Genomic DNA, 27,246 nt, shown 5'->3' on the forward strand with positions numbered 1-27,246 from the left:
ACGAACCACAGACACTGTCAGTGTTGATAACAGTATACAATCCGGGTGCACCTGTGGTGCTGTGGGGGCAAAAAAAGCTTTGGGGAAAGGAGAGAGAGGCTCGAGTGGGAGACGTTGGAAGCGGAGCACCGGCGGGGCAGCAGCACTCACGCTGGGCGCTCTTGAAGGTGACCAGTACGAGGAGCAGGTAGACGAGCACCTCCGAGTGGGCAATGTCGTTCACGCACTCCTGGCTCCCCGTCAGCGCCTGGATCACCTGCACGGCACCCGCGGACCCTCAGCAGGGCACAGACCAGAACTCGGATGCAGTGCATTGACACCTTTCACTGCTGCATTGTGTACCCTGCTTATAGCTTGACAGTTCCTCGGGTCTACTTCACACAACTCGGAGCACGGCCAGGGTGTCGGGAAAAACAGCATCGCTCCAAAGCACGGGGTGGGGGGGAAGTCAGAGAAACCTGACTGCGAGCGTCCCCTGTGCAGCTACATGACAAACCACATGGCATTTAAGGGGAAGACACTGCTCTTAAAAAAACTTCAACTCTGTGAAACTTGTCAGTCTCGCTGCTTTTCCCCCACTGATATCAAATATGGCCTTATTTTTTAGCTGGTCAATTAGTTCCCGAGATGATTAGAGGTAGTTAGCCATTTTTGGAGGAACAATAGACAAGACAGTGTTGGTCATAACACATTCAAGTCATTGCTTTTCCATTTTCCAACACTAGTACATTTTCCGACACTATGAACCCTGGGGAGTGCAATAAGACAATCTGTTTCTCGATGCATCGCTTGGAACTAATTTTACAGCTCATATTAAACACCAGTGGCAAGGAACCATTTTGAGTGCCCACTTCAAGCACTGAAGTTTAAAAAGCTGTAAAATTAGTTCCAAGCGGTGCATCAAGAAACCGCTTCTCTTATTGCATTCACCACTCTTCATAGTATTAGAAAATGTAAAGATTACAGTTTCATGACTAACACTGTTTTGTCTAATGTCCCTCCAAAAATGGCTAATTACCTCTAATTATCTCGGGAACTAATTGACCAACTAAAAAACTCCCACCTCCCCTCACGGGAACCCCTGTGTAGATGCGACGCATAGGCGGAGCGGCGAAGGGACCGCATTTTACAACGCGCATAACGTTGAGGGGACTGCGTAAGCCGGACCCAGTCGATGACGACGTTGGCGTACTTGTAAAGCGGCGTGGACTCTAGGTGTTTGAGCCAAGCGTGGATGTTGCTTCGCCGGAGAACGGCACACGGGTTATATGCGCAGCGTGCCCGAAGGAGAGGAAACCGCGGAAGAGAGAGTACTGCACATGCGCCAGCTTCAGCGCGTCTGCCGCGGCTATGACGCAACGTGCTGTGGCTATGACGCAACACAATCCAATACAATCCACTTTAATCCAATCCAATCCAATCCAATGCCCATGCCCCTCGCGAGAGAGTGTTCGCTATCGGAGAGGAGAGGGGGTGAGCGGCGGAGAGCGCAGCTGGCGCGACGAGGAGAATGGCGGAGGGGCGGACAACGCCGACGAAGCCGGAGGGACAAGGCGAGTGAATGAGATGCTCTGCATCTAAAAAATAATGCCATATTTGATATCAGTGGGGGAAAAGCAGTGAGACTGACAAGTTTCACAGAGTTTACTTACTATAATTACTCGCGTAATTTGCGCACTTTTTTTCGCGAATTTAGGGCCTCAAAAAGGGGGTGCGCAAATTACGCGGGTATACTGCGAAAAGTCCAAAATAACGTGTAAGCGGTCCTAACGCGGACTATACAAATAAGAGAAAATCGAGTATGATAGCAAAAGCGAACGATACTCGTTTATTTAAACGCGTACACAGTCAAAAGTACACAGAAAAGTAGTTGAAAGTACACAGTCAAAAGTACCTACAAAAGTCCAGTCTGGTTGTGGTCTAGTCAGAATCGCTCGTCGCGAAATCCGACTCCGAGTCGTCGTCACGGCCGCCATCACTGCCCTCCCAAAGCGCATCGTCCTCAGTTCCGTCGAGTGCATTCGACAGCCCCGTCTTTTTGAAGCTGTGCTCCACGATGCTGGGTGAGACCATGTCCCACGCTGCCACGATCCACTTGCAGACCGTCTCCAGTGGCGGTCGCTTTACCCTCCCAGTGGGAGTGAGCCCGTGCTCTCTGCTGGCCATCCACTCGACGTACATCTTGCGCACGTAGTCCTTGAAGGGTTTGTTGACCGACACATCCAAGGGCTGCAGGACAGATGTTAGGCCACCCGGAATAACGGCCAGGTGGGTCCGCATGTCACCCAACTTCTCCTTCACACTGTCCACAAGATGCCCTTTGAAGCTGTCGACCACCAACAGCGATGGCAGTCGCAGCAAAGCCCCCGGTCTCTTGCCCCAGACAGTGTCGATCCAGTCCTGCATCAGCTCCTCGTTCATCCACCCGTTTTCTTGAGCACGGATGTGAATGCGGGCCCCCAGCTTCATTTTGGGCAATGTCTTCCTCTTGAAGATGACGAAGGGCGGCAGTTTGCGGCCATCCGCTGTCACGGCAAGCATCACCAAGCAGCATTGTTTTTCGCAGCCAGTGGTCTTGATGGGCACAGACGAGACGCCTTTCTCACTCACTGTGGTGTTGGGCGGCATGTCGAACGTCAGTGGCGTTTCGTCAGCGTTCCCAATCTGGGACATGAAGTTCCCCGTTCGGCGTAATCCAATCACGAAGCGGTGAAACAACACAATTTTCTCCTCGTAGTCCTGCGGTAACCGCTGGCAAAGGGTCGTTCTCCGTCTGAGAGACAGTTGGTGGCGTCTCATGAAGCGCGTCACCCAGCCTCTGCTCGCCCTGAATGCCGCAGCAGGGATCCCTTTCTCGTGCGCAATCTTCCTTGCTTCAAACTGTAGCATCTCGCACGACATGGCAAGACAGGACGACCTCATCTGTCGAACATACTACAACAGCTCTTCTTCCATGGCAGGAAACTTTCCTTGCTTTGGTCCCCGAAACGCCCTCCTTCCAGGTTTGGTATTTTGGAGGGAACTCTTCTGCTTCTTCCAATACCACACGTAGCTCTCGTTCACGTTGTGAAGTGCTTTGCGGCGGCACGGTTCCCTTTTTTCTCAGCAAACTCAATGACACCGAGTTTGAATTTCGTTGTATAGTTATTGTAGCCCATCGCTACTGTAGCAAAAGGTGACTGACTGACGGCGACGGCAAAACGTGAACACAAAGGGAGGATTCCGTCGCAGTGCGCACGCATGAAAGGGGCAGAGGATTCTCTCGCAGCACGAACGCAGGAAAGAAGAGGCGGCAAGGCGACACCGCGGCAGGGCTGATACGCCCTCTCACACCTCCGATGTAGAAATTAGTGCTTCCGACTCCGCGTCTGCCTTTGTGTGTGTTGTGTGCGAGTTCTAACGGCGCAAAAGAAAGGAAAGGAGGAGGAAGGCACACACTCGAGCAGTTTCGACTCCCAGCGGAAGGACGAGAGGAAGGGTGTGCATGTGTCGGGAAGGGCAGAGCAGGGGAATGTAACCGGGTAGGGCGCATGGATGTTCCTCCTTGCCTGCGCTCCGTCACGGAGGGGCGGAGTGGAGGCGCACGCAGACACGGAGAAGGGAAGAAGTGAGAAAAGAATGAAGGGACTATTGGCGCACAGCATCGTGTATCACTACTCCCCCATGCGCCATGCCGCCGTCCAAAGCGTGCTTGTTTGTGCGCACGTGCCAATGGGTTCTCTTGGGCGAGACAGGGAGCGCAAAATATGTGAGTGAAATTTTTTTCTCTAAACTTGGAAAAAAACTTACGGGTGCGCAAATTATGCGAGTAAATACGGTAAACATTAAAAGAAATAGTTTTCAGAGCCATGTCCCCCCTTACCGGGGACACGGGGATTGGGTTGCGGAAATCGCCGAAAAAAAGAAAAAAAAATTCATTTTTGGAAACTGCCCGCCTTGGCTTTGAAAACTCTTATTCTATGCTGTATAAAAATATCGTGCCGAAAAACGACGTCGAAAGGCGCTAAAAAATGATTTATTCAATGGAGGAGGAAACAAAACCGATCGCTATGACCGAAAAACACCCATTTTTGTGGCGTCACATCCGATCAAGGGGCAAAAGCCCAATGGTCATTCTCTAGCAAGGACAGTAAGGACTATGCATCCGGTGCCTTTTAAAGGACATCAAGTGCTCCGTAAACTTTGAGAGCCATTTCTCAAAAGTGCATTGCAGGCATTCCCTGTTGCTCATGGAGAGGATACCACCACAACCACTAGACATATTTTGTTCATGTTTTTTTTTTTTTTTTTTGAATCCTTGAAGTGTTCCGCAGGGTGTCACATTTCCTGATTTTCAATATAGGGCCTTGTTATTTTTTTATTTAGTATTTATGCCAATGCTAGTTGTGTCCAATGGTTACAGGAGAAAATAACGCTATTAAAAAAAAAAAACAGTGTTTCACTCTTTCGTGACCGTGCCCATTCAGAATCGTTCATTGTGAATGATACCTTGGCAGCTCCTTTTCGTAGCGTTCCAGGCATTCCTGGAACAAGTAAAGCTATTTAGAGTCAGCTCAGAAAATGCCCGTTCAAAATCAGTTTTGTTTTTATTTTTGCAACAAAAACGTGAATAATGACACCCGTTTGAGTCACCTGGGTGTGGAAAAGGGGCGTGGTCACCGTGCGTCACTCCTACCACAGAAGAATGTGTGCCACTCGTAATTATTCTGCATCAGCGTTTGTTTTTTGTTATCAGGGCATGAATGATGAACCAGCAAACGATTTTCGACCGTCAGATTTGCACTCTGACAATAATAATCCCAGAAATCGGCTGAAAACGTCAAGCAGTGCCTGTTTGCAAAGCTACTTTATAATTTTAGGCAGTTTTATTGCCTTTGCGCACATTGTTCTAAGTTGTGTGGTAGTTCTACTTACCCCAGGACCACTCGCTAACAGTTTACTACAGTTTCGGTTTCGTTTCTTCATAGCAAAATTCATATTTAGCGCTACTACGCTGTTACCCAACTTCAAGGCTACCTGCCATGGCGCCTTGAGCGTCTGCGACTGATCCCCGAACAAAGCACGCTGCTCCTGATTTCCCCCCACCCTAACCCGATTTCTGCGATAAGAACTTCAGATGCAAGTCAAAAGATCACACCCAGTCACCAGATATCTGTTCCGACGAGGATAGCGCTTCAAATCGGCCTTACACTGCCAGCTGTTCGCCTTCCAGTTTCGTTTCCATACGAGGGTATCTCCGGGGGTCTAGTGTTGCTGCTTAGTTGAACTGTCTATTGGTCTATTCGGACGGAGTCTTCGATAAGTTTTTGTACCCTTTCATTTCAAAAGTGTCAGGTGGCGCTGCAATGGAGGAGGCTCGTTGTGCTGATCTTTTTTATCGCGCAACAGCTACTCGGCCAAAGTTTGCAGGGCACGATTCTAGCGCATTGCACCTCATTCCAGCAAGCTAGGCTACAATTGCGAGTCAGAATATGATAATAAAGCTGAACTTTATGTTTTGAGAGATAACTGACCGTGAACGTCAACAAGCATCAACCACAGAGTTCTGTTTTCAACTTCACGCATGTTTTTCCGCATCGCGTGCTTGTCCCAAATATTGTGCTTGCTGTAAATGCAAACCCAGTGATTGACAAGATGCTTTTACATTATGTGGGTGCCTCTGATAATGTCAAACTTCCAGATTTCTTCCAGGGAACCACCCAAAATTGCACATTTTAAAATGGAGGTTGGGCTTCACCGCATGGCATAGGCACCACGCATGCTAACATTTTTTCTAATATCTGACAAATGGTTCCGCGCAAGTCGTCATTTTTCTAAGGCGTGTTTTCGAAATGTTTCCCTACAAAATGTATACTGTAATTTTTTTCTACTATCGGTGGTTTGTTAAAACAACTCCATTCTTATCATTTTCTTCGACAACTTGACAAAAATTTCGATTTTGATATTTTTTTCTCAATTATGATGTATGAAAAAATTTTGAAAAACTGGTGTTACTAGAGCGAGGGCAAGAGTGAGGGCAAGAATAATCTGCATTTTGTGTACCAGTAATTAACGCCTAACCAATTCTTTTAGCAGAAAAAAAAAATGTTTTCTTAGACCCCTCAAAATCGGTCGATTTTCCTGCGGTCACGAAAGAGTTAAAAAGAATTCAAAGAATGTCATACCCTGTAGTGTTCTTTCAACTACAATTTAAAAGCCTTCAGAACTTCCTACCATGTTTCGTCACTTCACTAGGCTTTCCACGAGCACGCTACCTGCAAATCTCCGTAACACAAAAAACACTGAAGGTGTCATTATGAAACTTTTCATATAACCATTTGGAGTGCTTTCGAAGGTGCTTACCAAATTTCATTACACTGCGCCAAGAAATGAGAACTTTGTTCCGATCCCCACCTCCCCCCTTATCCGCCATGAAACGCGCACACACACACTCGGCAGCGGCAGCAGCTCACCTGCACTGTGACCGCCTGCAAGCCCCGGCAGCCGTCCAGGCTGAGCAGGCAGAACAGCAGCCGGAAGTGGCCCACGCACAGGCTCTCCAGGCCTGCATGCACACAGAAAAGGAGAGGGGAGAAGGGGAGGGGTGAGAGCGAGAGTGAGGAGTGGCTGCACAGAGCAGATGTGCAGCTTCCAGCTTGCTCCTTTGTTTTCCAATAGGCGGCTCAAACAAGGTGCCCCACGTTGGGCTCTGTGCCAGCCACTCCTGCTGGGGAAGACCCTAACCAGCGTGCTCACCTGGTTGCAGCACAGAGGGGGCGTCTGAGCTGCAACGATGGTCGCTTTCATTTTGAGGACGAGGGAGAGGAAACGCGGCACAACTTCGTCCACCCACTTTTCAAAAAACAACTTGCAGAAGTGTGCGGTTCAAACAGCCATTCTTACGACAGTGGCAGGAACTAACCAGTGCCATGGTGCTCTTGCATCAGGGTGGCTTTCGCCGAGGGTGGCAAAAAATCGAGCATTTTCTCGCCTCTTGCTTGCACCTCTCGTGCCCTGCCTGGTTTTGATATACAGACCATGCTCAATGCAGTGGATCTGGCAACAACGGACTTCCGGTTACAGCAGACCATTCCTGCTGGTTTGTTTGGTCCCCAGGCATTTTTAAGTGTATAGGTAGTTCTTCCAAATGTCCTAAATACAAAGCAAAAAGATTGCTACCAAAGTATTGCAAAGCCTGCAAGTACGCAAAGCAGCGCAGCAGCCTTCTCATCCAGCAGGTGCTTCGTCATCCTGTGATTAGCCACACCATGAATGTGTGTTGTCGGCTGGAAGTGAGGATACGCAGGGTGTCTAGCAAATTGCCCAATTCAATTTCCCTGACTTTTCCAGGTTTTCCATGACCATTTTAGTTGAAATTCCCTGACCAATACAACACGCGCCATTTTGTGGAAACGGTCCGTGAAGCATATAAAAAGCGTAGAGAAAACACATTCTATCATATGGAAAAACACATTTGTTGCAAGTGCCCTAATTCTCAAAATCCACTTTGATTAATTGCAGTTTGTTGTTTGAGGTTTGCTTGCCTTCAGTTACGGCTTTAGATAGTTTATTTCATCTTGCGGGATAGAAGCTTCAAGTTGCGCTTCAGCAAGCACCTTTTGCTTTTTTTCTTGATTGTCCTGGCTTGACATGCGACGTGAACAGCATGGTGCGTTGTGCGTGCGATTTTTTGACGCCCGCGTCGACGATTCGCGCGCGCGGCAGCTTCTGCCTCGCTCAGAAAATGACGCGCGTCGCGCGCGGCAGTGGGAGGAGCCTGACGACTTGCGCCAATGGGGAGCCGCGCGCCTCATGGCGGCAGTTTCGAAGCTCTCGAGGCAGCCGGCTGGCTCCGCCAGAGATGTTAAGGCTTACCACGCCGGCAGGTATTGCATGGGCCCTTTCAGTAGCGGCGCGGATGATGTTTTATTGTACCATTTTCTCCCACATTATAAGCTCTTTTACCTCACAAGCAACTCCGTGCGTGCCTTGTGCGGCATTATAGAGAGCGCTTAGAAGCGGTCGCTCGAACTCCCGTCACCACTTCGCGGTCGAAGCCACCGCCATGTTGCCGCCGCCGGCAGCACCCCGCGCAGCGTGCGGGCAGTTCCGCGCAGAGTTCCTCTATATAGCTGTATATATAAGCTATATATATAGCTATATATAAAGGAACTCTAGTTCCGCGGCAGCGTCAGCGCGCCTGTGACGGTCGCGGCGCGTTTTCGCGAGCAGAAAACACCCCATGCGGTTCACTGGGTTCGCGCTAAACCATGTTCCTTTTTGATTATGTAATTCTGGCTCCTGATGTCATAAGGAAGTTCTTTCAAGATTAGCTCCCAAAAAGCACTGCCTTTTAAAATTCGCTAAAAAAAAGCCCGTTTTGCGTGCGATTTGGGCACCACCTAGACGTCCCTCTGCCGCAAATGCACCCAGCAACCTAAGCCAGCTGCGTGAACCGCACGGCGAGTTTCTGCACGCGATTCGTGCGAGGTATTTTCACGGCCGCGTCGACGATTTCGTGCCTGCGGTGGCTCCTTTCCTGCACAAGCAAGTGCGTTTGTGCCTTGAGTAGCATTTTAAAGAGCGGTTAGAAGCGGCCGTTGGAGCTACCGAACGACTCCGCGGCCGGTGCTGCCGCCATGTTGCCAACGCCTACCGCTCGGCACGCACCGTGCGGGTGGTTTGCGCGGCGGCATCAGCGCGCCTCGGGCGTACGCGCCGCGTTTTCCCTTGCAGAAAAACCAAAAAGCATTTCATGCGGTTTACGATTTCGTCGCGCGCGAACGTGTTGTGTTCGGTAACTTCTTGGGGGCCTCCAACACTGGTTTTCCCTATTCTAAAACTGTGTGGGCTGGCCCCAAAGTGGTTTTCCCTGACTGGTACTACTTGATTCAAAAATTCCCTGACAATTTCCTGACTTTTACCGGTGGCTCAAAATTCCCTGACTTTTCCCGGTTTTCCCGGTCGCTAGACACCCTGATACGGGACCTCCCCGAAGGCTCTTGGACGAGCCGTCCTGCTGGCAGAAGCACCGCACAAAGCTGCTGATGACCTTTCCCTGCAGGCACAGGTGCACTGCGGGGAAGCCAGCCACTGCTACCGAAGGTAGGCGGCCAACTTTGTATGGTGCTTCACTGCGCACCATGTCCAGTTTGCTGCAGGGGATGCATTTTGCGCTTGTTTTTAGCGCGAGTTGCTCCACCTTGCAGAACAGCGTCTGTCACGTGTGAAGCCCAACGATCACGGTCCCAATGTAAAAGAATGCTGTGCGAGCCAGAGAATGAGTTGCCAGGCAACAGCTGGGAGCGTTGCCTGTGGGCCTAGAGACGCACGGGGGGGGGGGGGGGGGGGGCGGCGTACCGGGGTGGTTGCGCAGCACGTTGTGCAGGGCCTCCAGGGCCTGCTGGGTCTGGGCCACGCGGGGGGCGTTGTTGCTGTCGTCGCCCCCCTTGACGTCCTCCAGGGAGCGGGCCGAGTGCAGGTACTGCGCCTGGGAGCCCACAAAGTCCAGCAGGTCCAGCGCAAACTGCCGCGGGTTCTGCACACAGCGAGAAGAAACAGATGGGGTGAGGAGGAGAAACAACAATGCACAGTGCGCATCTTCTTTTCTCTCTGTTTACTGCTCAGGCAATGCAAACAGAAGGGCATGCAGGGTGCTGCAACAATACAAGAGCATCTCTAAACCTCCTTCCTCAGCAAGCCGCTATTCCTGCTGTCCTCAAGCTATTCACATCTCTCCAGCTGGGTTCGCTCAAATGGCCTTTCCAATCAGGTGACACTATGGCAACAAAAACGTGGCTGCCACCCGAACCGGCTGCTACTGCGTAGCATGTGTGCAGTTCAGGTACTCTGTGTGTTTTGCCGATGTTTTCTCCCTGGATTAGGTTCTGCAATCGGTTGGGTTTCCGTTTAGCCGTTCGATCTGTTGTAGTGAACAGTGATGCTATCACAGTGATACGCTTGAGAACAGGGGCCAGATTATGGGATGTTGCGTGGGTCCAAAGATGGACTTCATCAAAAACAACATACCGTATTTACTCACGTAATGAACCCACTTTTTTTCCAGAAAATTCGGCATGAATGTGCGAGTAATAATAACCAATGTCTGTGAAGTGAAATTTTTATTGCCAATAGTGAGGTGGCTAAACACAGCAATGCTACTCCAATTACGCTTGAGGTGAATGTGTGCCTCGAGGATTTTAAGGGGAGGGCTAATGCAATCTGCCCTCACCTCACTTTGAGCGACCTTTGCCGGGGGTTATACACTCGTTCACACAACACAGTCTGGGATTACAAATACTGCTTTCGTTCATACAATGTCATCTGGGATTACAAATATTTTCATCGTTAAAATGATAAGAAACATGGCAAGGCTGCAACATTTTCAATTTTACATTTTTAATGGCACTTTACATCGCCTATTTTGGCGGTGCTGTAAGAAAGCTTTTTTCTAGGGGTGTGCGAATATTCGAAACTTCGAATATTCGATTCGAATTTTTTGGTATTCGATTCGATTCGAATGACACTTTTATGGTTCGAAATATTCGAACCACCCAAAACTAAAAACAAAAAAAAAATTCAGAGCGTGTCTCAGCAGCAAAGTGGCGAAGCATATACACAGCGAACGGTACGTGCTTTCGCAGACTGTATCGGTGTTGTTGTTTTCTGCTCGCGAAAACGCTCTGCGCAAGTCCAACGCGCGCTGACACCGCCGGGAAACCACCCCCACGCTGCGCGCGGCGCGGCCGGCGGCGTCAACATGGCGTCGGCTCCAGCCGCGAAGTGGCGCGGGCGCTCGAGCGACCGTTTCTAATCGCTCTTTAAAATGCGGCTCAAGGGAGACATGAAGTTGCTTGTGCGGTAAAAGAGCTGATAATGCACGCGAAAACGGCACTATAAAACATCATCCGCGCCGCTAGAAAGCGCCCGTAAAATATTTGCCGGGGTGCTAAGCCTAACGATCTCCGGCGGAGCCAAGCCGGCTGTCTCGATCTCATCGCAAGTAGTCAGGCTCCTCCATTCTGCCGCGCGCGTCGTGCGTCATTTTCTGACCGAGGTAGGCGCTACCGCGGGCGCGAAATCGTCGATGCGGGCGTGAAAATACAGCACTCGCAGAGCCGAGGAGAGCGAATCGCGTGCAAAAACGCACCATGCGGTTCACGCTTGACAGTTGCGGCGTGTAGCGAGCTTGGGCACAGCGAGTGAGGAGACTAGCGCGAAGCTTTACGTGCTCCAGAAAGGACTGCTTTGCAACATGGGGGTTAAAAAAAGCAGAAAAAATCACGAATTTTTCACGTGAAAGTAAGGAAAGAAATAAACGAAAACTTTTTTCAGCGCTCAATTTTTTGTTCTGTGTTAGTTCATACGAATTTCGGATGATACGAATATTTTTCACGGTCCCGCGAGATTGGTATCATCGAGATTTTACTGTATCAGCGCGCGGCAATGTGCACGGGCTCGGGTATGCCAGCCACTAGTGTCTCAACTGAGCAGCTGTTTTCGGTATCTGGTGGAGTCGTGACGAGCAGGAGGTTGTCACTGCTCCGCGAACATGTCGAGCAGTTAACCTTTCTCCATGTTAACATTTAAGTGAGTGCAGACCTTAACCTGTTGAGTGCAATGGTATTGTGTAATTTCTAATTTTACTTTGTATGATTTGTTGTGCAATAAAGTTGCAGTTATTGTGTCTCTAGATGGTGAAAACTTTAATTTTACAAAAAACAATAAGTATTCGTATTCGAAAAATATTCGAAAAATATTCGATTCGATTCGAACTTTGTTTTTATTATTCGAATTCGCTTCGAACTTAAAAAATTGATATTCGCACACCCCTACTTTTTTCACCTCAAGTTGAACAGCATCGTACACTAATATTAATGTACTGTACTTGTATAGTACTTGTACTTGTACTTGTAAAATGGTACTTGTACCGTCTAAAGGCCTGCACATAAAAACCTCCAATGAGCCAGGAAGGCATCCCAGATGCACCAAAGCAAATGGCAGAGGTCTGTGAGGTTGTCCCCAAGCAAGGACAGCAAGGACTATGCTGGTAGTGCAGTTTGAATGTCTCTGCTAACTGACCTGTTCTGTCAACTGTGGAAAGGATAGCATGGCAACCACTGGGAAAATTTTGACCCCGTCTGTTTTATTTCAATCCTTGTAGAGTTCTGCCGGGTATGACATTCTTGCATTTTCCTTCTAGAGCCTTGTAATTTTTTGTGATATTTATGGCCAAGTCAGTTGTGTACTACTGGGTATGAGTGAAAATGTATGTAAACAAAAATGAAGGGTTTAAAAAAAAGGTGAAGCTGTCATACCATGCAGTTTCTTTTGACTACAAGTGAAAAGTATTCACAACTTCCCACAGACTTTAAAAACCACACTAGGCTTTTCATGAGCGGGCAACATGTAAATCTGTTAAAATAAATAACTGGAGGTATCACCATGAAATTTTAAATTTCCCCCTTTGGAGTGTTTTCCAGTGTGCCTACCAAATTTCATTACTCTAGGCCAAAAACGAAGAAATTGCCTTCAATCCCCATCTCGCCGCTTAACTCTTTCGCTACTGCGCCTATCAAAATCGATCAATTTGATCGATACTTTTGGGAGCGCCTTTTCATAGCGTTCCAGGCGTTTCTCGAACAAGTAAAGCTGTTCGGAGTTAGATCAGAAAATGGCCTTTCAAAATCAGTTTTGTTTTCATTTTTGCAACGGAAACGTGATTTTTGACACGCTTTTGAATCACCTGGGTGTGGAAAAGGGGCGTGGTCATCGCGCGTCACGGCTACCAACGAAGAATGCGTGCAACTCGTAATTAGTCTGCACCAGCGCTTGTTTTTTGCTATCAGGGCGTGAATGGGGAACTAGCAAACGATTTTCAATCGTCAGGTTTGTGGTCTGACAGCAATAATCCCAGAAATCGGCTGAAAATGTCAAGCAGTGCCTGGTTGCAAAGCTACTTTACGATTTTAGGCAGTTTTATTGCCTTTGCGCACGTTGTTCTAAGTACTGTGGTAGTTCTACTTACCCCAATACCATTCACAAGCAGTTTACAACAGTTTCGGTCTCGTTTCTGTATCGCGAAATTCATATTTAGCGCTACTACGCAGTTACCCAACTTCATCCGCGACTGATCCTCGAACAAAGCACGGCGCTCCTGATTTCTCCCCACCCTAACCCGCTTTCTGCGATAAGAACTTCAGATGCAAGTCAAAAGGTCACACCCAGTCGCCAGATATCTGTTCCGCCGAGGACAGCGCTTCAAACCGGCCTTACACTGCCAGCTGTTCGCCTTCCAGTTTCGTTTCCACGCGAGGGTATATCCGGATGTCGAATGTTGCTGCTTAGTTGAACTGTCTATTCGGACGGAGTCTCTGATAAGTTTTTGTACTGTTTCATTTGAAAAATGTTAGGTGGCGCTGCAATAGAGGAGGCTCGTTGTGCTGATCTTTTTCAGCGCGCAACTGCTACTCGGGCAAAGATCGCAGGGCCCGATTCTAGCTCATCGTACCTCATTTTTGCGAGCAAGGCTACAATTGCGAGTAAGAAGATGATAATAAAGCTCAGCTTTATGTTTTGAGAGATAACTGACGGTGAACGACAACAAGCGTCAGCCACGGCGTTCCGTTTTCAACTTCATGCATGTTTTTTTCCGCATCGCGTGCTTGTCCCAAATATTGTGGTCGCTGTAAATGCAAAGTCAGCCATTAACAAGATGTTTTTACGTTATGTGGGGGCAAATTGGTGCCTCTGATAATGACAAACCGCCAGATTTATTCCAGGAAACCACCCGAAATTGCACATTTTGAATTGGAGGTTGGGCTTCACCGCATGACACGAGCACCGTGCATGCTAACGTTTTTTTTTTATATCTGACAAACTGTTCCGCGCAAGTCGACATTTTTTCTAGGGCGTGTTTTTGAAATGTTTTCCTACAAAATGTATATTCTCATTTTTTTCTACTACCGGTGGTTTGATATAAACAACTCCTTTTTTATCATTTTTTTTCGACAACTTGACAAAAATTTTGGTTTTGATATATTTTTTACAACTATGATATATAAAAACCTTTAAAAAACTGGTATTATTGGAAATGCCGTTAAATAATCTGCATTTTGTGCTCCTGACATTAGTGCCTAACCAATTTTTGAGCAGGAAAAAAAATGTTTTCTTGGACCCCTAAAATTAGTCAATTTTCCGGCGGTAGCGAAAGAGTTAAAAGGAAGGTTTTGTCGCCACGAAATTTTCGCTTTAACGAAATTTCTTGTGCATTGCATCAGTTTTGTTACGCTGTGATTTGACTGTAAATGCAAAGTAGTCTCTTCTTTCACTAGTGCTCGAATTCTCACGGTTTGTTTCTGTAGAAGGGGAGCGCATTAGTAAAAGATTTCTACCCAAGAAAAACCTTCCCTTAAGGGAAAAAAAAAAGAAAGAAAGAAAAGAAAAATGAGAAATGCTGCTGCTGACACATGCTCCTGTGCAGTTCTTATTCTGAGTACATATATTTTCTGGAGCTGCACTGAGTGGTGTTAACCCTTTCAGCCCTGGTGGTGTCGATGGATGCCATCACATAAAAGTTCCTCTAGCACAGTGGTTCTCAGCCATGACTGCCCCGGGGACCCCTTCCGGTCTTCCGAAAGTGATGGGGGACCCTACGATGGAGCATACGTTGATCGGTGTGATAATGTCAAACAATTTGCGCTTGCAGCTCACGTCGCCCACAGACTTATCCAATGCCCGCCTTTTCTGCTTGACTTTAATCACTAAGCGGGCCATAATGTCAAACAACTTCCTCTTGAATTTAAATTCTTCTAAATACCTATACGCTGCCTTTTCTCGGTCTGTATTTTTTTCCTTCTCATAGCTAGTGAGTTGTGCAAAAATGAGATGTTCAAATATGTGCTACGTGGAGAAACTAAACGTACATGTAATGCGACGAAGCCACCTTTTTGAATTGCAAGCCGGTGCTGGCAAAATCGAGAAAAGAATAGCGGGGGGAAAGTTTCGAGGGAGGCTTCGCGGACCCCTCAAATGCTCTTACGGACCCCCTGAAGTCCGCGGACCCCCATTTGAGAATTACTGCTCTAGCACATAGAGAACGAAGCCAAAACTGCTACTTTTTTGGTGAATTGTTCTTCGTTGATGCCTATTGCGATAGATATCACTGTTAATTTTAGTGAAGCTCTGCGCTACCAAGAAGAAGAAGCTGCGGTGATGACGAAATTACGACATGGAGGCTGAAAAAAATGGCGGTCCGAGTTTTATTGCCAAGCTTGTAAATGTATAAATACGTGCATTAGCAAGCTGATTTTTGTTTGCAGGTTCATGTAGTCATAAAGTTTAGGAAAATATGCAAAAGTGATGTCTCTGCTTGACATAACATTTTTCATTGTAATTAATTGCCTCATTAATAAGTCTGTCATTTTTTGAACGTCCAGCTCTATTTCTTGTTTGGGGGCTTATGGGACCCTGAAATTTAGGAAAACACACAGAAAACGTTGTTTTGCTTTAAATAAAAGAATCAGGGCTGAAAGGGTTAAAATTCTGTTGCCATGCCCCAATGGAAAAAGCCAGTGGCGAAGAGTGCCCTGGCCCAACCAGAAGAAGAACACGAGGAGGAGGAGGAGGAGGAGGAGGAGGAGGAGGAGGAGGAGGAGGAGGAGGGGGAGGAGACGCACCTCGAGGGGAAAGCCAGGCTGCTCGTTGTAGACGCGCACGAAGATCTCGCCCACCACCAGCTCCTCCTTGTGGGCGCTGTACACAAAGCCGGCTCCGTACAATTCGTCACACTCGCCCTGCGCAAAGAAGAAGAGCAAGAGGCCCCCACGTGGCCATCAGGTACCGGGCTCTACTAAACGCACGCTCGGGTTATTCCAAAGCACTGTGGGATACTACTCGAGCAGATGGGAGTCTGGAGTGCCTAGGCCATGTTTTAAGCACTCGGGGTGTGTCAACATGAATGTGTGTAGTAGAAAAATCAATTTAAAAGTGCTGTTTTCACTTCTTCAATCTCCTTGATAATTTGGTCATGTTACCTGTGATGCACAAAGCATGTCTGAAATGGCCTGACTGCACCAACTGCGCACCTTACTGAATTAGTGAGAAGATCGGTTGGCCCATGAGTCATGTGAAATCAAAAGCCTAGTGAAAGTTAAGCCTGGAGAAGTTTTGCGTCCAGAAGAATGAGGATGTTTTGTTAGTCTGTGGAGTGTAGTAAGCTTAGTGAAGCCCGTGAAGTCAAAACAACCCTTCATAGTTGCAGAGCTGACTTATTACGCAGAAAAATGGTGCCTTTCAGAGCAAATGAAAAGAAAAGTCATGGAATGAAGCTCCTCTGTGCTAATAAAGGGGCGTCTATCCCTCGCTCCTTGTGCAGCTTATGGCCAAAACAGCGCAGAGAAGACGAAGACAGTGGCAGACGAGACAGGCGCTACTAACAGGTTGTTAGTAGCGCCTGTCTCGCCTGCCACCGTCCCAGTCTTCAGTATGTACCAACTAATCTGACAGCACGTTTTATTGAGCCAAAAGTGAACCGAGTGAGGAACCGAGCGAGCGAGGAACCGGGTGGCTCATGCCTGACAGCTCACTGGGCTGATGGCTGAGCACGAGGGGAAAAAGGGTTGGTCCCCACAAGAAGTGTCACTTCCCTTAAAACCAAGAACCAGCTGTGGAGAGCTTGCTTTCCCTGACCTGTGGCTGACCCCCATCGCTCCCCCCCATGGAAGGAAGGAAGGCGAGCCTTTCCGGCCAAGAGAGGGGGGCCTCACCGAGCGCACGACCGAGCGCTGCTGCTCGAGCAGGTAGTCCTTGAGCTGGGCGCGGGTGCCGTTGTCCCAGATGAGGTACGGGTTCTCCGTGTTGGCCGTCAGGATGCGCAGCAGCTCAGGCGCGGGCAGCACGCCCAGCTTGCGTGCCAGGTACGGCGTCAGCAGCGCCGACAGGGCCTTGCGCGCCCCGTCGTGCGGCGGGCACGCCCCGTCCAGGCCGGCCAGCCGCGCACACGCCTCCACGCTCTCCTCGGCCAGACGGTTGGCCACCTCCTGCACGCACGGAAAGGGCAGGGGGGACTGATGACTGACTGCGGGGGCCCATGGGCCAATCCCAGTATGCACCAACTGGCCTGGCTTTCTTGCAGTGGCTGTTGCAGCACGCCATGGAAAAGAACCCGTGCTCAGACATCCTCTGCCTTTACAATCTCACACACTCAAACCTTGATGTAACCATTAACGTGCAGAATTGCAAAATTGGACGTGTTGGTACTTGATTCAAAGACCGCAGGGAAAAAAAGGACAAGGACACTCAGAAGACAATAAGAACTGCTCCGAGTTGTTCTCATCTTGTATCTGCCCTTGTTTTCTTTCTTCTTTCCTTTTTTTTGTTCAATGCTATCTTTGAATAGACATAACCAAGAAATAAAAAACAATGCTTTATAGTGTGTTTGAAGGAAAGAGTGACCACATTGGTTTGGGTAATTTGTTAAAGCAGTTGTACTTGTTCTGGAAAAGGACCAAGACAAGTTAAATAACGAGTTTTTACTATACACAAAATGAAACTGCATACCCTAAACTCCCAACCAGCTAGGGCAATGTGCCTAAACACGCCGTGGGAAGCTTTGAAATTGTCCGGAAAGCTGCTTATGACTGAGCTTTTCAAATGGAGAGCCTGGGCCATTCTTGACATGTATTCACCCCTCTGAACAAGGCGGGGTCATCTGCAAGTTTCAAGTCATTCACATCACCTGCATGACAACACTGCCACGGATGCATGCTTTCCGAGGTTAAAACAATAGCACTTCATCCAAGCCACTGTAACTGTAACAGAACACTACATTCCTTGCACATTATCCACAGCTGGTTTGTGTGGGTGATGTGCATTACATTTATTTGTGCAGGAGAGGAATTCAGAGTTGTGTCCATTTCAAAAATGTCCATTGCGCGTCCACTTCAATCGTACGTAGTTGCACTTGCATGAAAACCAATGCCTTGCTTTTACGGCTTGCTCACTTTGAAGTGGACATGAAATGGACACAACTGAGAGTTCCGCTTCAGATGTCACTGGCAAGCCGGTGTGACCAACTATTACAGTCGAACGTGCCATTCGGGCCGAACAACAGGGTTCTTGCCTGCTGGTTGGTCTCGATGGAGGCCTCGACGCCGCCCTCGCGCAGCGTGTAGTCGTACTGGAAGGCCGTGAGCAGCAGGTGGAAGAGGGCGCCCGCCCCCAGCAGGGAGCCCTGCAGGGCCCCCTCGGCCGCCAGGGCGCCCACGCACCGCACCAGGGACAGCCCCAGCTCAGGCAGGTGGCCGTAGTACAGGCCCCGGCAGAGGTCCCGCGCCAGGCCGTCGATGGCGCACAGCGCCTGCCGGCATGCCGCCGAGCCCCCGGCCACGGCCAGGCAGCGGCCCGCGTGCGTCAGCACCTCCACCTCCAGGGAGCCCCGCTCCGAGCTGTGGCTCAGCATTTCCACGCTCCGAGAGATGCACCGCCCCAGCAACTGCGCGTCGTGCAAGTGCAATTGCAAATTTAGGTTTTCTTATTGAAGATCATTAGATATTTGCTTCGATTTGCAACTATTCGAACAAAATCATTATTCACTACACACTTGCTTTGAAAACCAAAAATCGCTATTCGCACACCCTTAAAAAATATGGTACGCACAAATTTTTCCTTGGAACCAAGTGCACATAATATCCCAAAATTAAACCTCCGTGCTCAGATACGCAAATGCGCCCAAGAAACTTCCTCCACAACCTGCAAAGCTGTATATGGCAGGATGCTGAGTTTCTCTTTCAGAGGCGACAATTTAGTCGGCACCAGTTCTACACTCCTCCTCGCCACTGCCGCCGCCTTTTTGACAAGTTTTGCACTCCTTGCCACCATCGATGCCTCTTCCACAATTTGCACAATCGGCTGGTAACGGCGATAGCAACTCTTATCAGCAGTTGCACTTTTAACTCTCCATGGGACGGATGCGTCATTCACTTAGAGGAAGAACAGCAGCAATTGAAGGAGTGTCAACATGCACAGAAGCGTGAATGGGCGCGAAAGCGATGAAACTCCGCTGCCATTGAACGTGCAGCCGCCGCCGTTGCCACCTCAAGTTCCAGCTCGTCGAGTAGCTGCGAATCCCTCCCGGACCAAGAGCAACTTGCCAGCTTAGAACACCAACATGACCCAATAACGATAGTATGTAAATCCTCTACAGCAAAACCCACCATATCTACAGCTTTGCAGAGTGTGTGTGTGTGTGTATATATATATATATACAGAGAGAGAGAGAGAGAGAGAGAGAGAGAGAGAACTTTTGTTGAGCCCATTTCAGGTGATGCGTGCAGGCGTCAGATGGGGTGGAACCCTATTTACAAGTCCCATACGAGTCTAATAGCTCCTGGCCCCTGGACGCGAGCTCTTGCTTCGTCGACAGGTCGGGGCTGGACATCAAGATCTCCCATCGCTCGTGCAGAGTGGAAAGGCTCTGAATTTTCGTTCCACAACTGCTGCCCGAGCACACATGTACGCAAGCACGGGGGACGAACAAACCCGCAGCTGCCGCCTCACGTCACACGCACCTGGAGGCCGCCCTCGCGGCGCAGCTCCTCGACATTGAGCGGGGAGCAGCGCAGCGTGTGCCAGGCGGTCTCGGTGGCCACGCCCAGCAGCGGGGTGGCCTTGCTGCGCAGCTGGGGGTCATCCAGCTCGGCCTCCATGAGGCGCAGCAGCAGGCCGTAGCCCGCGTACTTGTACGGCTCCAGGTCAGCCCCATGCCGGCTGAACAGGATGGCCTGCGTCTTGAGCAGCAGCTGCAGGTTCACCGGGTCCGGCCCGTCCAGGCAGCGCTGGCTCTTGTCCGACAGCAGCTCGTACGCCTTGTTCACCTTCTCAAACTGGTCCTGCGTGTTTAATCAATCAGGGGCAGGGGGCCAGCCACTGCATCAGCGTCTTCTGCCCACAGGAGGGGCAGCAGCAGCCGGCTCACCCTGCCCTCGGGGTTCTTGTCCGGGTGGTACTTCTGCGCCAGCCGGAAGTAGGCCCTCCGGATCACCGAGTCGTCCGACCTGCCCGAGGAAAGGTGAGCACCGGCCTCAACAACACACGGGACTCAACGGGGCTCAAAAGTTGTACTGTACCGACAGAACAGCGTGCCCAGCCCCAGATAGCGACAGGCGCTACTGCCAGGCACATTTTCCCTTCGATGGTGTCTAATCCGAAGCATCATGTGAACAAAGGCCTACCTATTCGTACAACAGTCTGGCTTGGAGCCAGGAAAGGAGGAGAGGGTCAAAAGCAACGGATTCGAATGCAGCCCCTCACCCACTTGGCACCGAGACAAGTCAGCAGATGCCTGTCCCTCATGGTCCTGACGGCAGGTGAGCGTGTGTTTCAATTGGTTGGTTCTGCTTATCGGTCTTTCAAAGTGGCGTCGCTCCGCTCAATTCTTTGACACCTTTTTTCCATCGCCATCTCGTACTATCGTTCGTTTCGCCTGGCCTTGGCAGTTTCACACTCGCCTTTCCCACCTTCAATTTGCTCGACCACATCGGCCTTATCTCTCCCGCGCAAGGCTGGCGGGCTATAAATAGCATGGGACTGCACGGGGGTCGCGTAGCGCGCAGTGCTTGGCTGGCGAGCTAGCTCGGATGCCATGGAGGGGGAGGGCGGGGGGGGGGGAGGCACAAAATAGTTTTAACTTGCAATTTCAGCAGAAGGTTCGCAAATCACGCGAAAACATGTTAACATGTTCTTCGCCCACCCGTCGCGTGAGAGAGTCTACTAGGCTGGCATTTACTCGCACACCGGTCACACGGCCCCCTGGTCATACACCGCTTTCGCGCGGTCCCTTAAAAGTCGTATCATCAGGGTTTAGCTGTTTTCTGGCATGTGTAACTTTGTTTGGCCCAGGAGTTCACGACTGACGCATGAGAGGCAAACTTGCCTGCGTAGCTTCACTGCTGCAGCTAACGCCCTAACTGGCCGGCTGGCCGTACCACGTGTTGTGCAGGTAATGTTTGCGACCGCAACAGTGTGCTAGTCACATGCTTGCTGCATCGCATGCACAAAGCGCTATTACACTCATTACGAACTGAGGACGTACAGAACGAATTCAGGGCGACAATGGAGTTTGTTACAGTAAGTGGGCTGGATTGTAATTACTGTAGAAACCACGTCCCCACCTTAAAAGGACCCTGCAACACTTTTCACAACATCTAAAACACTTTGAGGTTATGGTCAATCTGCATGTCCCCAAAGTAAGTATAGCCACGATCTACTACTGTTTAGATATTACCATTCTGCAGACATCTTAGGAACTCTGCGAAAGATCTCTTTCCGGTGTTTTGAAAGTTCGGACATTCTTGTGTGTGCGCGTGCTGTCACACAAGCAATGCCGCCGCTGTTCGCTGGCTTCCTTTCAGCTGCTGCAGTGAAAGGATTTGATAGGTGCTTTTTACTAAGCCGTTCCACTCAACGTGAAAGCTGTCGGAAGTGCAGCGCAGTGATTCCCCATAACGGGCTGTGGCACCGTTATCCGCTCACTGCTACCACCCAATGCAACTCAAATTTCCTGCCTTCGCAGCAGTCGCATGCCCACTGCCTGAAACTGCGCCAGCGGAGTTCTGTCTTTCTGTGCTTGCTTTTCCTCCCACACATGCCGGCGTTGCACTGCCACTTTTTTTTTTGCTTACTATCACAAAAACCAACCAACAAGCATTCCTAACTAAATGAACGCGGGCATTCCCGGTTAATTACGTATATCTTGCCTCAAATGTAGCTGCAGTTTTCTTTGCGCTAAACAACAGGGAGATGTATGACAAGTGCCAGCGGTTTACGAGTTTCAAACGCTTATGACTATGTAAACCGCTTGGCTATCGAGGCCTCTGGCTTACGCCGCTACGACGGAACGCCGTGTGGCTCTACTTGGGTCCAGCAAGCGAGCTACGACGACAAGACGAGCCCCTAAAGTGCTGCACTTAAAATCACAATGGGGAGACTGACATGGGTCGTGGCCTCCCCTCTTACTGTAGGCAGCGCGAGACTGACCTCTGCTCGGGGGTGACGCCCAGGGTGGCGCAGGCCTCCTCGAGGGTGAGGGGCGGCGGCTTGCGGTCCAGCTCCTGTCGCCAGCGCTCGAGCACGTCACGCAGCAGGGCCACGGGGTCGGCGATGGGCCAGTCCGGGAAGCGGGCTGTGTCGCACAGGTGCCGCAGGTAGTAGATGTTGCAGAAGAGCTCGTGCTGCAGCTGAGGGTAGCGCACCGCCGGGATCGGGCAGTACTCGTACTGGGCGCGCGTGTTCGACTTGAGCCGCGGCGTGAAGTCCCCGATGTGGCTCGCTATCTTGCCCATCATGAAGCGCCTGCGTGCAGTTTGAGCGCCCATTACTTCTCGGGGCATTGACAGGTTGAAGAAGAAAATCTTCAGACGAGACTATGTTTTTACGTAATACCCGAAACCCAAATAAATACACACGACAGACACGGATACACAGATGCAAGACTAAGAACAGGTAAGCACAGCTAAGCCTCGGTAAAAAAGGTCATTAGTCCAAACAAGCTGAAGAATGTCACAGTCCAAACATGCGCTCGGTGATGATGATGGTGCTCTTGGGGTGTTTTTGGGTCGTCGTCTTCTTTTTTCCCTTCACTTCACGCCAGGCATGCCTGCGGCACACCCCCTTCCCATACCTGTGTTGTGCCCATCTGACACGATGCAAGTTGCTTTACGCGCACAAATTATCAAGCCCACAGAACACTGTCTGCACCCACCGCAGCAGAAACGTTGAAACTAGGCTCTGAAAAAGGCCCCCCAGGGCGATTCCACGAGAGAACGAACATGCGTGTACACGACCATTTTTTGTTCATTCTGGTTTTTTTATTATATATGCGCGCAATATGGAAACCCCCGAAAATCAAGTTTGTTTTCTCCTGAGGTGCGTAGTTCGGGAGAAAAAAATGTTTGAATGTGCCCGGAGCGCAGCGGTGGTTTCGGCAACTGCAGATTTTTCCAAGTTTGCGTCTCTGTGTACGTCAAGGAGTACAAGGGGTGTGTATAAAATGTTTTGGGCCATAAACTAGACCAGAATGCTAATCTGTATAACGCAAAATCAGCATCCTGCAGCGAACAAAAAATTTAAAAAAAAATCGTGAAATCGGCCCAGACGATAATTTGTTAGTGTTTTTGACGCCGCCTATCTACATTTCTTCTTTTCTGAAAAACTTGTAAGTCGGCCATTTTATTGGTCATACGTATCTGAACGCAAAAACAAAAGATGGTGTTTGTAGAAAATTTAGAAGTACTAAGAAAAATTGAATAACTTCGGCTCTTTTTCAGAAATTGCGCAAATTCAAAACTCAATATAAAAAAAACCCCATACTTGATTTTCTTCAAAATTGCGAAAATAAGACTCCTTTACTTGGACAACAAAACTGTGGAAAAACATGTTGCATCATTTTGTTGAGAACAAAGTTATAAGGGGCCAAACTTCGTGCTCGCGCGACGCGTCTTGGCGCGCCGCGGTAAGTTGCGGCCGCTGTTGCCGGACGTTGCGCGGGTGTACACGGGCGGTAATTCATATTCCACTGCCACATGCCGGCACGGTCAATCTCTCTCCAGTATTCCCAGACGAAAAAAACTATTCTGGAAATTCTTCTGTTTTTTTTTTTTTTTTTGCCCGCCTCTGTTTCCCTAATTTGTTCTTTAACGAGCTAACTTTCTGGCCGATACCAGCTCGAAAGCGCTCCTTTGCGGCGCCAGTATTTTGCGGGATGCAAAACAAAAACAACAAAGGTTCCTCCGATGCGCAGGCAACCGAAACAGATGGCGCTCGGGCAGTTACAAGGGAGGGAATGGATTGACCTTCAGACCCTAATCAGTTCCCCACCACGACGGGCGCATTTCCGCTGGTGGTGCATGGTGCGCTGGCGTCAGTACAGGATATCCCACCTCATTCTTTGAGGTAAACATGAGAGAACGACCTTAAAAATAACTAACCAGGAAACAAACACCTGCACCACGGCTTACGAGGCCGTAGGAGGCTTTTCGGAGACGCCACGTGCACGCGAACCTATTTTACTGGAATGAGAATCAGGTGCGGTCGGGTACCTGGCTTCTTGACGTATTATTAAATTCCGGTCTGTTGTCATATTATTGCCGTATATTTATTGTTTAGTCACATATCACAAAGGCGAAGCGTACATTACAGTATTACTAACTATTTTGATACGCTTGCGTACGAAAATTGCAGTAAGGGGAGGCTAGTGCCCCGTCCTTTTCTGTCCTTCAACTCACTGGTTGATGGGCTCTCAACGGATGCTTCCCTTTGCTTTACTCTTGCCATATTTTTGTTTGCTTTTGACTCCTCCCCTTAAAAGTTTTTTTTTTTTTTTTTTTCACGGGTGGATGCTTTAGTTTGTGCCTAAGTGTTTGCACGTGGATTTGTGCGCGTGTTTGCTTGCTCGACTATCCGCACACTCTTATCCTGATAGATGTGGCAGGGGAAGCCTAGCGGATGTTCTGAAAAAAAAAAAATGTGTGACCCGTTCACCCACCCACAGTTCATTCCCGCCCAAGTCTTGCACTCACCCCAGCATGAAGTCTGCGTCTGCGTTTATTGTGCAAATGCCGACCTGTCTGCTTTGGCCCTGCAAATTGTTACAGGGGTTGACCGAAGAATGAGCAACTTAAAGGAGCTTTGTCTTTGCACCTCACCATCGACGCAGTGTTTCTTGGGCGCGTGCCGGCAATTCCCAATGTCCGACAACCTTACCATGTCCGCTTTGGGCGTTTCGGACGAAGAAGACGTCACATACGCTGTATGGGAAATTGGTTCTCTGATAAAAAAGAGTCTACCGCCAGCTGCATTCGTGAAGGAGCTAGGCAAATGGGTCACCAAGTGGATTTCCCATGACTCTATTAGGCGGACCCAGGCCATTGCCATAAACGAAGCGAAAAGATGCGAACGGCGATCAAGCATTGTACTGCACTTCGACTTCTCTGAAAATTTGACAGTTATTCTGCCAAATGAAGTCCAGTCGTACCACTGGCACAAAACACAGGTTTCACTGTTTACGTGCGTTGTAACTACAAGAAAATCAGTTCAGAGCTTCGCAGTAGTTAGCGATCACATGCAACACGATACCGCACATGCATGCTATGCGCTCGCTCCACAAGGTGCACGAATGCCTGGAAGAAAGTGCCCCTGTGTACAGCTACGTTGTTTACGTTAGTGACGGTGCAGCCAGCCATTTCAAGAAGAAATATCAGCTGTACGAACGTTCCAGAGCAAACTACACGTCTGCGAAGTGGCTGTGCTTGACTGTATGAGCGCCCGAGGAAGCTGTGGTGCAGATATTATAAATATTTTACTTGAGTTGTATTCCCACACGTATGCCTTTTGCTGTGTTCCTGACTGTAAATAATTAATCACGATAGTCTGACAGCCAATTTCCAAACTTGTGTCTTTTTGCTTGAATAAATATTCTTGAGAAAAAACTGAAATACCTTCAGTAATTTACTCATGCTGTGACCCAAGCGCCATAATAATAGAAAATTTCGACCACTCCTACCACTTCTACCCGATATAACCACCGGAAAAACTTTTCCTGTTGTTTCGAATCCTTCTTTCCTTTCCCTATAAGAAGAGTGGCGTTCGCAAAGGAGCGCTTTCGAGCTGGTATCGGCCAGAAAGTTAGCTCGTTAAAGAACAAATTAGGGAAACAGAGGCGGGCAAAAAAAAAAAAAAAAAAACAGAAGAATCTCCAGAATAGTTTTTTTCGTCTGGGAATACTGGAGAGAGATTGACCGTGCCGGCATGTGGCAGTGGAATATGAATTACCGCCCGTGTACACCCGCGCAACGTCCGGCAACAGCGGCCGCAACTTACCGCGGCGCGCCAAGACGCGTCGCGCGAGCACGAAGTTTGGCCCCTTATAACTTTGTTCTCAACAAAATGATGCAACATGTTTTTCCACAGTTTTGTTGTCCAAGTAAAGGAGTCTTATTTTCGCAATTTTGAAGAAAATCGAGTATGGGGTTTTTTTTATATTGAGTTTTGAATTTGCGCAATTTCTGAAAAAGAGCCGAAGTTATTCAATTTTTTTTAGTACTTCTAAATTTTCTCCAAACACCATCTTTTGTTTTTGCGTTCAGATACGTATGGCCAATAAAATGGCCGACTTACAAGTTTTTCAGAAAAGAAGAAATGTAGATAGGGGGCGTCAAAAACACTAACAAATTATCGTCTGGGCCGATTTCACGATTTTTTTTAAAATTTTCTGTTCGCTGCAGGACGCTGATTTTGATTTATACAGATTAGCATTCTGGTCTAGTTTATGGCCCAAAACATTTTATACACACCCCTTGTACTCCTTGACGTACACAGAGACGCAAACTTGGAAAAATCTGCAGTTGCCGAAACCACCGCTGCGCTCCGGGCACATTCAAACATTTTTTTCTCCCGAACTACGCACCTCAGGAGAAAACAAACTTGATTTTCGGGGGTTTCCATATTGCGCGCATATATAATAAAAAAACCAGAATGAAAAAAAAATGGTCGTGTACACGCATGTTCGTTCTCTCGTGGAATCGCCCCCCAGTCGTGCCCTCCTCCCTGCCTACCGCATGTCGGCGTTCCAGATGGCCTCGGGCGTGTCGAAGTCCCCGAGGAAGATCTCGGCGAACTTGGCCGGCCCGTGGTTCTCCAGGAAGCAGACCATGGCCTCGGGCAGCAGGGGCCCCAGGATGCTGCGCTGGGTGCCCTCGTCGTAGCGGTGCGCCTGGCAGCCGTGCGAGCGGAACAGCAGCTCCCCAATGGCCAGCAGGTTGGAGCCCGTGTAGAGCAGCACAAAGTAGAAGAAGCCCGTCGCGTACAGCCGCTGCACGGCGGGGTTCTCCTCCATCACCTGCAGCAGCAGCTGGCACGTCTGCTCCACCAGCTGCGGGTCAAAGGTCAGCAGCACCTGCAATCGGAAGGAGACCGCCCCCTTCAAAATGGCCGCCCCCGTGGGAGGACGCTTCCAGTGATACCTACTACCTGCTGCATTTCAGCTCCACATTTGCTCGTGCATGTACACTGCAAGAGTAAAACCGTGGTCCATGATTGCGTTTATGCTGTGTTTTTCGCGTCATACTGTACATGCTTGCAAAGTGCTTGCTTTGGAGTTGGAAGGCGCTGTCGTCTAGTCGTTGCCAGTGATTACAGTACATCAACTCAAGCACAAATCATTAGGGGTGCGCGAATAGTGAAATTTGATCTCGAATCGAATTCGAATCGAAT

General features: G+C 49.2%; 1 protein-coding gene across 1 annotated transcript in view; it reads right to left on the reverse strand.

The window, feature by feature from the left end:
• LOC144140921 (dnaJ homolog subfamily C member 13-like) overlaps positions 1 to 27,246 on the reverse strand; it is a 145,269-nt gene that overhangs the window by 34,752 nt on the left and 83,271 nt on the right. The window contains exons 23-32 of the mRNA XM_077672421.1: positions 26,589 to 26,929; positions 22,015 to 22,329; positions 19,955 to 20,033; positions 19,548 to 19,868; positions 18,101 to 18,472; positions 16,746 to 17,018; positions 15,657 to 15,773; positions 9,340 to 9,517; positions 6,453 to 6,544; positions 151 to 256 (exon numbers count right to left, since the gene is read on the reverse strand). Of these exons, the coding sequence (XP_077528547.1) occupies positions 151 to 256; positions 6,453 to 6,544; positions 9,340 to 9,517; positions 15,657 to 15,773; positions 16,746 to 17,018; positions 18,101 to 18,472; positions 19,548 to 19,868; positions 19,955 to 20,033; positions 22,015 to 22,329; positions 26,589 to 26,929 (2,194 nt within the window). The remainder of the gene's footprint in view (positions 1 to 150; positions 257 to 6,452; positions 6,545 to 9,339; positions 9,518 to 15,656; positions 15,774 to 16,745; positions 17,019 to 18,100; positions 18,473 to 19,547; positions 19,869 to 19,954; positions 20,034 to 22,014; positions 22,330 to 26,588; positions 26,930 to 27,246) is intronic.

The sequence above is a fragment of the Haemaphysalis longicornis genome, unplaced genomic scaffold (assembly GCF_048455015.1).
Source record: "Haemaphysalis longicornis isolate Haplotype H1 unplaced genomic scaffold, Haemaphysalis longicornis Haplotype H1 scaffold_56, whole genome shotgun sequence".
Taxonomy (NCBI): Eukaryota; Metazoa; Arthropoda; class Arachnida; order Ixodida; family Ixodidae; genus Haemaphysalis; species Haemaphysalis longicornis.